Source organism: Chelonoidis abingdonii, chromosome 20 (genome assembly GCF_003597395.2).
Source record: "Chelonoidis abingdonii isolate Lonesome George chromosome 20, CheloAbing_2.0, whole genome shotgun sequence".
NCBI lineage: Eukaryota > Metazoa > Chordata > Testudines > Testudinidae > Chelonoidis > Chelonoidis abingdonii.
Window position 1 is genome coordinate 24,631,420 of NC_133788.1, and position 10,339 is coordinate 24,641,758.

The following is a 10,339-nucleotide window of genomic DNA, read 5'->3' on the forward strand; positions in this document are numbered from 1 at the left end:
CTAATATGCTGATTTAAATCTAGTGTACTGTAAGGTTCCAAAACTGTTGGTGACATGCTGTTCAGAAAGCAATAGAATACAAAATAACTGCATTTTTCTATGCTGCATCAATAAGACTGTAAATAAGTTACATTATCTTGTTTAAACAGCCTTCTTCCTGTAACTTAGATGCACAGACATAGCATGTTATGTTACTACATTTGTACTGTGTGATCATGTACTTAATATCCAATTGTAGGAAGAGTTAGTCACTGTAGGAACCTAAGGTTCAGTTCTGCAATGAAAAGTATCTGTAAAGATGGCATGGTGTGGTTCCCCATTTAGTGACTCAACTGGAGTAAAGAAAGGTATTTTCTCTAATTTAAACTAGCATCAGAATGCAGCTGAAGTTTCATTGTGGTTTGTGCATTATTTCTAGTAATAAACCTACTGCAAAACTCTGATCTGAGTGATACTGGTTTAATTCCATATCTCCAATGGGGTTACATTGGTGTAAATCAGGGCACAGTTTGGATCTCTGAATAGAACTGGACTAGTCTGTTGCTCCAGAACAATTCAGGTTGCCCTCCCAGGCAGTATTGGCTCTGCAGTGATGCCAGGAGTAAAGGCTCTTTTGGTCACCAAAGTCTGTAGTTATTACTTGTAATATGCACAAAGAGCAAGTCTCAGTAAGAAGGTGCCACATCTCAATTGCTCTTCTGCTCCTAAATACACATAAAATTTTAATTTGCTGACTTTTTTGCAGTTTGTCTCATTGGGAGTATTGCCAACACCAAGTTTTTAAAATAATTAATTGGTCCCCCAAAAAATCATGGGATTTAAAAATAAATAAATTTTGGAGTTAGTTTCTAAATTAATCTCTTGGCTGAGTAATAAGGAACTTGAATCCCAAAGTAATTGGTTTGGAAGATTGACCTTGAAAATAGGGATTTAAACGAAGTGTCTTCATCTTCTCTATGATGCAGGGAAGTGTAGGAGTGCATTCTGACATGAGTACTGTGGTGATGCTGTTTGTATAGCACTGACCAATATTGATGCTTAGAAATACACAAGGTATCTCTGCATCAGAGTGCTATGCACGTTATTTCTTACAACAGCCGTGTGTTCTAGTCGCCTCACATTATAGGTGATAACGTGAACCCTGTCTTGAAAACTTTAGAAACTAGTATCAAACACAATGTACTAGTGAATTTCGTGGGGGTAACAAAGGTAACATCAATTTTATAGTACTCCTGCTCAGCTAGGGCTAATGTACAGCATGAGGGAGTGCTTTTTTCCCCCCTTGGCCAATTTCTTAAAGGCTTCATGGAAAAAGTGGGTCTTGAGAAGGGCTTAGAGTTACTCTAGACATTAACCTCTCCTCCAAGATTTGTTTCTTATGGCTAAACATGTTTATGTTTACAACAGGATTATAAGCAGGAAGAAGACCCAGCCAAATTTAAATCTGTCAAGACTGGACGTGGGCCTCTCGGCCCCAACTGGAAGGTGTGGATCACAGACCTCAGCACATCATGTCTGTTTTTGTGACTGAGTGTGGTTGTCGGGGTTGGTCAGGCGTGTGGAGCTCGGGGTGTTAATTTGTATAAACAAGGGAGGAGGTGGTGTCTTCATCTGTGTCAGTGGAGGATCTTATAAATGTGTACTGAATGAGTGGGCTACTAGTTCTGAGGGTCCTGTCCCAGAAAAAGCTTCCTCCAGAGTTTCTGATTTCAGCTTGTCATATGAACATCCTTATATCTTTGCAGAAAGAGCTGGGGAAACAGACAGATTGTCCGTACATGTGTGCTTACAAACTGGTAACAGTCAAGTTCAAGTGGTGGGGTCTGCAAAATAAAGTTGAGAACTTTATACAGAAGGTAAGTGAAATGGATCAGTACTGGGTTTTTAATGGCACTGCGGCCCCACTCTCCGACCCCACCCCAAGGCCCCACCCATACTTGGCCTCTTCCCTCTGAGGCCCCACTCGCTGCTCGGTCCTTTCCTTTCCACCCCCTGTTCACTCCTCTCCACCTCCTCTCCCCCTGTGTAAGCAGTGTGCAGGGCCTTGGAGGGAAAAGACGAAGTAGAGGAGGGGCCTCCAGGCGCAGCGCAAGCAGGGCCTCAGGACTGAGCGGGGGGCAGAGCCACAGTCCGGGTGCTGGGGCCCACAAAAGTTTAATCCAGCCCTGAACCTGGTGCTGATGTGGGGTGGCACGGAAAATGGAGAAATTCACATCTGTCTGCAACAAGTCTTGTGGAAACCCTCTTCTTATCAGTTCAGCACATCATTTTACCTGATCCTACTTCTCACCTGAAAGACACCCTTCACTTGAAATCTTGTTCATTTAAAAAAATGAGTTAAATTGATTCTGATACTACACCTGATTGAGTCCCCCAGCAGCTCTTGTGGTTTTTACAGTCACACTTTCTGAATTCGTAAGATTAGTTTCTTCCCTTATTGCTGTGTGGTGCTTTCATACAGCAAACTAAAGGAGAAACTTAACAGGTATATCAGCGACCCAGTGAATCTGACTATGTGCAAAGTCAAGTCAAATGTACAAAGCAAACCAACTGAAAAATAACTTTGTGTTTTAGTTGTGACACCAAGTGTTACTGTAACAATGGTGAGGGGGAAATCTTTCAGATCATTGTGATTTATTTTGTTGTTCTTGGAGTGCTTGCTCATGTCGATTCCAATTAGGTGTGTGCGCACCACGTGCACAATCGTCGGCAGGTTTTCCCCAGCAGTACCTGTTGGGTTGGCTGTGGAGCCCCCTGAAGTTGCGCCTTCATGGCGCTGTATATAGGGACCTGCTGACCCTCTGCCTCTCCAGTTCCTTTTTACCGCCAGTGATGGTCGTTGGAGCGTTCTCTTTTTCTTCTTGTCTCAAGTGATCTTCTAGTAGTTGTTTTTGTATATTTACCTGCAACTAGTTAATATAATAGTTTTAGTGTTAGCGTAGATTGAACCCTTGTTACCGGAAGTTTTCTACTCCATTTCCCTTCCCTTTTCTGGGGCTGGGACATGCTCCGGCCCCAGGGATTTAAACCGGATGGGGTCTTCCAGAAGCCAATGCCAAGTGGAGATCTGCACACTTCCTGTCTAAAGTGCTTGGGGAGAGTCCCATCAAACGGACAGGTGCAAGAACTGTAAGGGATTCTGCCCCTGCACCAAGAAGGAAAGGGACCACAGGTTGAAGCTGATGATGATGAAAGCAACCCTGCAGCTGCAGTCGAAGTTGAGCCCCATGAACCTGGCATCAGGGCACAGTGCATTGGCTTCTCTTAGAGATGCAGTGCAGAGGAAGGACTCTGGGGTCAGAGACTCTCAGGACTGACACTCCTCGGCATCGAAGGCTGCCTTGTGGGCAGAATCACAGTACCCCTCTGTTGCCTGTGCCACATAAGAAGCACAGGAAGATGGACAGGGGGCACCCCCCCTCTACAGCACTTGAGCGTGAGCCAACTAAAGGAGTGTGACCTGTGCTGGGCCACTGTTCCCCACTGTTCCAGCAGCCACCACCGTTAACTCCGGGCCCAAAGAGGGGCCCGTCAAGTCCAGTGCCTCTGGAGGAGGACCAAGTGGAGGATTTAGACCTTCCCTCCACACCAGAGACCTTCAAGGCAGCCACTGATCTCATAGCCCTGATGGGGCCACAGACTCCCGGCCAGCATGAGAGATCGCCGACCCTGAAGCTTCTGGTGCCGCAGAGACCACCCATGCTGTCCAGGGATAAACTGGAAATGATGTGTCACCACTGTCCCTCTCCCTGGCACCGATCCTGTGCACCGTGCTTCCTTGGTCACCATGCTTGGATTCCTCAGAGTCAGACTCTGAGGTGGACTCCTGTGTGTCCTGGAGGAGATAGCACCGTGGACAGTGGCACACTCAGAGAGCCTCATGCCTCCAACGCAATCTTCAGTTCCCTTTATCTTGGACTACCTGCCAAAACTGAAACAGCAGGGCTTGTCATGCTCATCGATAAAGGTTCACCTGGCCGCCATCTTGGCTTTTCACCCAGGAGAGGCGAGCCACTCCATCTTTGCTAGCCCGATGGTGCAACGTTTTCTTAAAGGACTAGACAGGCTATATCCTCAAATCCTGGCACCCAGCCACTGCTTGGGCTCTTAACCTGGTACTCTCAAGGCTGATGGGGCCTCCGTTCGAGCCCATACTGACATGCTCACTGTTCTATCTGTCATGAAAGTGGCTTTCCTGGTTGCAATAACTTCAGCCAGGAGAGTGTCCGAGCTCAGTGCCCTCATATCTGACCCGCTTTATACCATCTTTTACAAAGATAAAGTGCAGCTTCAACCACACCTGGTATTCCTCCCAAAGGTGGTATTAAATTTCCACCCCAACCAGGACTTACTTCTCCCAGTCTTTTTTCCGAAGCCACACGGTAACAGCTGCAGGCAGAGGCTCCACTCCCTAGATGTTCAGCAGGCATTGGCTTTTTATTTTGAATGGACAATGCCTTTTTGCAAGTCAAACCAGCTGTTTGTCTTGGTGGTGGACAGGATGAAGGACCTCCCAGTGTCCTCCCAAAGTAGGGTTATCAGATAGCAACTGAAAAAAACGGGATGGGGGTGGGGGATAATAGGCGCCTATATAAGAAAAAGTCTCCAAAACCAGGGTTATCCCTTTAAAAACGGGATATCTGGTTGCCCTATCCCACAGGATATCATCATGAATCACGTCCTGTATACAGGCGTGCTATGACCTAGTGAAGGCCCCAGCTCCCGTACTGACCAACGCTTTCCACCAGAGCCCAGGTGTCCTGGGCGGCCTTCTTGGCCCAAGTCCTAATCCAGGAGATGTATAAAGCAGCAACGTGGTCCTTGGTCCACACATTCACTTCCTTTTATGTTGTTGCCCAGCATACCAGAGATGGTGCAGCATTTGAGAAAGTGGTGCTTCAATCATTGATTCCATGAACTCTGACCCCACCTTCTAGGTAAGGCTTGGGAGTTACCTAATTGGAATTGACATGAGCAAGCACTAGAAGAAGAGAAAATGGTTAGCTATCTCTCATAACTGTTGTTGTTTGAGATATGTTGCTCACATCCATTCCAAACCCATGCCTTCCCCTCCGTCGGAGTAATCCGGCAAGAAGGAACTGACGAGTCAATGGATCAGCAGGGTCCTATATGCGGCACCATGAAGGTGTGACTCCAGGGGGCTTCACCGCTGACCCAACAGATACTGCTAGGGGAAAAGCATTCTGACGACTGTGCATGTGGTGCACACACACCTAATTGGAATGGACATGAGCAACACATCTCGAAGAACAACAGTTATGAGAGGTAGGTAACGGTTTTTGTTTTTCTTTTTTCAGTTAACTGTGGCCCTTTAAAAGAAACTTCAACTGCTCACTTCTTTTTGAGTGAATTAGTAGGTGTGACTAAGTTCTTTATGATGCCTTATATGACAGCCCTTCTAGTCAGAGTATCCAGGAACACCTTCTATGATCCTGATCATATGTCTGAAAACTAAACCAATTAAACACTGTGTCTCTAGGACCTGCCATTAATGGGCTGTCTATGCATGCTTCACATGCCATAAATTACAAAGCCAAGAGACTTCTCCTCCAACAATTGCATATGACATTGGAGTCTCTTATCATGATTACAATGTGGATCTTCACTATTTAAATATAAATAAATCACTTCCTCTATTAAAAAATTCAAAATTCTTAATTTTAATGAGCAGCAGAAAATAGTATTTAATGGAAAAATATATTGCTCTTTGGTTTTTAAGCCATCTCCTTGTTTTGACTTACACCCCAATCTAGATGCTAGCCTGGCTCTAAAAGGCACGTTGCTCACATCTGAAAAAGCAGGAAGTGTTTAATACTCCCAAAAGAATCGTCTGTACAAAATGCAGCTTTAAATGAAAGTCAGGCCAAATTTGATGTAATATTTAGGTTCCTGTAAAAAGCTTACTTTTATAAAACTTGAAATCAAGGAAATGCCTATTAAATTAAAAAAATATATATATTTTGAAGAAGTCTTCCATTGCCCTGTTTATAAACTACACATTGCAATTGGGCTAAGCATAGGAACCAAATTGTGAAATTGACTAGAAACATAATGTATGTTTGTAAGGCATTAGTGTCTCCATTGCCTTAGTGCAGGGGAGGGCAAACTACGGCCCGCGGGCCAGATCTGGCCCGTCAGGGCTTTCAATCCAGCTCATGGGATTGACAACCCCATGGCGCAGTTAAAATTAACCTCAGGTGCCTGTAACTGGTCAAGGATGAGTTAAAAAATCCCACACTCTTACTTCAATAGTGTGTTTAGTATGATTCTCCTGTCCTGCCCTGTTAGTCCTGAAGCCCAGGTCATAACTCCTTCCTTGGAACCAATATTGTTCAAAAAACAAACCTGGAATGCTTACTTAATCTCTCACACACACCACACATGTTCGATCAATGGATTGCACTCGCCTACCCTCATGAATGAAAATTCATCTGCAGGTCACTGGATGGGAAACTTGGAAAAGATGCATTTCTTTGGGGATTCAAGACATTGGGTGATTCTGTTATGTTTCCATTGACTTTGGCAGGAATTGTCAAGTCTCCAGTTGCAGCAGCCATGCAGGAAGGTAGATGAGGGCGAGTCAATGCTGTTCTTCAGTGCTGCTTTTTTATCAAGAACCCAGAGTGGGTGTGATACCTAACAAACTCAATAACAACATCCCTGTCCTGAATTGTTTACAATCTAAGTAGACACAACAGAGAATAAGGGAAAGGAATGGAATATAAAGGCAAAATGACTGAACAGATGCCTCTTACACCAGGAATGGAAGTGATCTGATGGGCAGACCTGGATTAGTCAATGTGTACTCGGTGCAGATGTGCACAGTTCCCATCTTGTGCAGGGCACCCCTCCCCCCCCACCCCCCCAAAAAAAACAAAAAAAAAACCAACCACCTAGGGCCAGGAAGGAGGCGGGGCATTGTAGGTGGAGGGCCCTGTCTGGATGCAGTAGCGGGAGCTAATGGATCAGAGGAGGGAGCCAAGCAAGCCCCACTGGACTGGCACTGCTGCGGGGTGAGTGTGGGATTGGCTTGCTCTCCAACACACATACACATACACACCCCACAGGGGGAAGGACCTAACAATCCATCCCACCAGGGCCTCTCACCCTCAAAGGGGGCCGTGCTGGGGGCTGCTAAGGTTAGGGGGTGGGCAGTTCTCATAATGCACAGGGCCCCATAATTCTGTAATCTGACACTGCTGATGGACTTTCAAATTAAACAAGAGGAATCAGAGTCCATAACTGCATGGCAAATCACTAACATTAATTATTAATTCCTTCTCTTTTAAGCCTATTATGCAGTCTCAAGAGACTGAGTCAATTCCACTGTAAACCTTATTGCATAACCCCTGGCAATATGCAAGAACACAAAAAGATCCAGTTATGGACATTTTAAAAATCTAGAACACTAAATCACAACATCCATGGCTTCTCTAACAGGGGCACTTGGATTATAATGAACCAGAAATAGCTGGATTTTTTTCTTTTTCCCCCTATAGCTTTCCTATGCTAGGCAAAATGATCTCATTCCCCTTAAAAACAAAATGGCAAGCTCTGAGGTTAGACCTGTAGCAATTCCCAGTGCACACATCTTTATGACAATGCACATTAACTGACTGTAAACATATTGTGCTGCATGCTGAATTGTATGGGATTCTTTTTGCTGAGCTTTTTAAGTCATTTGTTCCCTCATCTTTGTTTTTGCAGCAAGAGAAACGTCTTTTCACAAATTTCCACCGGCAATTGTTTTGCTGGCTTGATAAATGGGTTGATCTGACTATGGAGGACATTCGCAGGATGGAGGAGGAGACCAAGAAACAGCTGGATGAGGTAAGTGGGGAGGAGAGCAGGTGTGGGCTGTGAGGCAGTATCTGTGTATTCTGAGCCCACTATGGGGTGGGAAAAGAAGGCCTGAGTCAGCTGCTTTGAGTTCTGGCTTCCTGGTTAGCACAGACTCCTTTTATTGCTATGGGACAACTTTTTTATTGGTTTCACTGGTAATTTAGAAGACCTGTTACCGACTATTTTAAAATAAATGACGATATCTTCTTACTTGTTACTCTAATGAACGTTCAGCTCAATGAGTCTCAGTAAGTTATTGGCAAAATCAGTCTCTGCGTACAGGGTGTGTTTTTTGTTTTTTAAAAGGGAGGAGTGCTTTGAGAAATCTGTGAAAACTCCAGCACCAAACCTACACTTGTAATGAATATTCCTTATAATTTTTTCACCTTTCAAAATTTACTTGATTGTAGTACCATGTGCCATTTGGCCTTTGAATAAAAGAGCCCTAAAAGGGGCTGTAGCTTTGCCAGAAATGGTTTCAGGACCTGCACAACTTGTGTTTACCAACTGCTTTAAATTAGGACAGTTTTCAGGGATGTGAGACTTCACCTCTGAGGCCAAGAAACTTTCACTCTCACGCCTGTTTTTGATGTGGAGCTGACAGTGAAGCTCGTTACCAGCATATGTTGGAACAAATAGCTAAAGAAGCTTATTTTCTTTCAGATGAGAGAAAAAGACCCCGTGAAAGGAATGACAGCTGCAGATGACTAATGTGGCTTCCTCCTTGTGCACTGTATGTACCCAGAGTATCTGTCACACATTTTGTTGTGACATTCAATGCCATTTAGAGCAAAAATCAAATAGATTCAGGTCAGCAAGGAGTCAGTACAGAAATTGTGTGAGTCAGAAATCTATAGAGCTGCTCACTTTGCCTGATAATGAATACACTTTTCACTATGCCAGCTGAGTTTATTGTCCTGTTTCAGAATTATTTTAAACTGTTTGTGAGCACAAGGAAAGTGTTAAGGAAAGCATCATATTAGAACAGCAAACACAAAGTTACACTGGTGCCTCATTTCTGTGTAATGTACCCATCACTGTGCATACCCTGTTACAAGCCTTTTCAAGAGTCCCAAATAATTAATAAATGAGCTTGAGTCCAGCAGCCCTGCCCTTTTGGACATTTGAGGTTGTATTGGCCTGGATTGTGCCCAGGAACAATGTTCATCAATGGACAAAGGCCTGGGGCAGCATCCATAGTTACAGGACAGAGATGGAAGATGTAGATGTTTCTTGAAGCTTCTGTTTTTGTCTTGTCTGTGTGCATCACTGTGGACACGCTGACTGTAGTACTTTGATCCTTGGAGAGACTTCAATTTGCATACTTCAATTTGTCCTTGTTGGCCAAACTTTGTGCCAGTACTGTAGGAAATGTACAGGTGATGGGGACAATTTTTTTATACTTCTGAACTGCTGACATGAAGCAAACTTGAGTGGCTGTGGGATAGGAAGCCATGTTTTTATCCATGACTATAGCAATATTAGTGGGAAAATGGTGGAAGCTAAATGTCCAGCTCATAGCTACAAATCATCTTAATTTAAATTTGAAAAATTCAAGCCAGCTAAAATCATAGCTTTGCCATTCTTTTTTCCTATGAGCCCTCCCCCTTCCTTCCTTAACATAATGAACCTAACCTCCTACCCTACCTCCTTGATACACCTCTCCTGAAAATCTTCTACCTCCCTTTGCTCAACATTGTGCTGGGTACCATACGCATGTGGAGTAGAAAACGGTCTATGCCTTGATGAGCAAACAATCAAAATAGACAAGACAGACCCAGGTTCAGGGAAAGAGATAAGAATGTAAAAGCAAACTGAAGAGAAGGTTCTCCAGCATCATATTAATTCCACAATCTTTTCTTTGTTTACTTTTAATAAAAAGTTTTGAGTAGGTTTTTGTTTTGTACACTTTTTCTAAGGTGGAAGTTAGTGAGGGGAAGGAAGGAAAGGTTCCCATTCTGTAGAAAGATCAGAAATTTAAAGGCACTAACGTCGGAGGAATTTCTGGTGCAGTGTGGCTCCCTTATTCTGGCTATGTTTCGATGGTGGGATGTGGCACTGGGCCCTGGTGGCCCTGCGTTCCCTTTTCTGCTGTGTCTGCCTGAATGTTCTCCTATTCCCTTGCCATACTACCTGTTGGCTGATCTGGGAGTTGCAGGCTCAGGCCAGGTCTACACTGCGACTTTAAATCGGTTTAATGGCCGATATACCGATTTAATGCTGTACCCGTTCACACAACATCGTCATTAATATCGAGTTAAACGGCTCCTTAAATCGATTTCGGAACTCCTCCCAAACGAGAGGAGTAGCGCTAAATTCAATAGTGATAACTCGGATTAGGGTTCGTGTGGACGGAAATCGACATTATTGGCCTCCTAGAGATATCCCACAGTGCACCACTGACCGCTCTGGTCCGCAATCCGAACTCGGATGCGGAGTGCCGGTAAACAGGAAAAGCCCCGAGACCTTTAGAATG

General features: G+C 44.3%; 1 protein-coding gene across 1 annotated transcript in view; it reads left to right on the top strand.

The window, feature by feature from the left end:
• PITPNA (phosphatidylinositol transfer protein alpha) overlaps positions 1-10,339 on the top strand; it is a 38,749-nt gene that overhangs the window by 26,290 nt on the left and 2,120 nt on the right. The window contains exons 8-11 of the mRNA XM_032788289.2: positions 1,408-1,485; positions 1,746-1,856; positions 7,729-7,851; positions 8,527-8,596. Of these exons, the coding sequence (XP_032644180.1) occupies positions 1,408-1,485; positions 1,746-1,856; positions 7,729-7,851; positions 8,527-8,574 (360 nt within the window). The 3' untranslated portion in view covers positions 8,575-8,596. The remainder of the gene's footprint in view (positions 1-1,407; positions 1,486-1,745; positions 1,857-7,728; positions 7,852-8,526; positions 8,597-10,339) is intronic.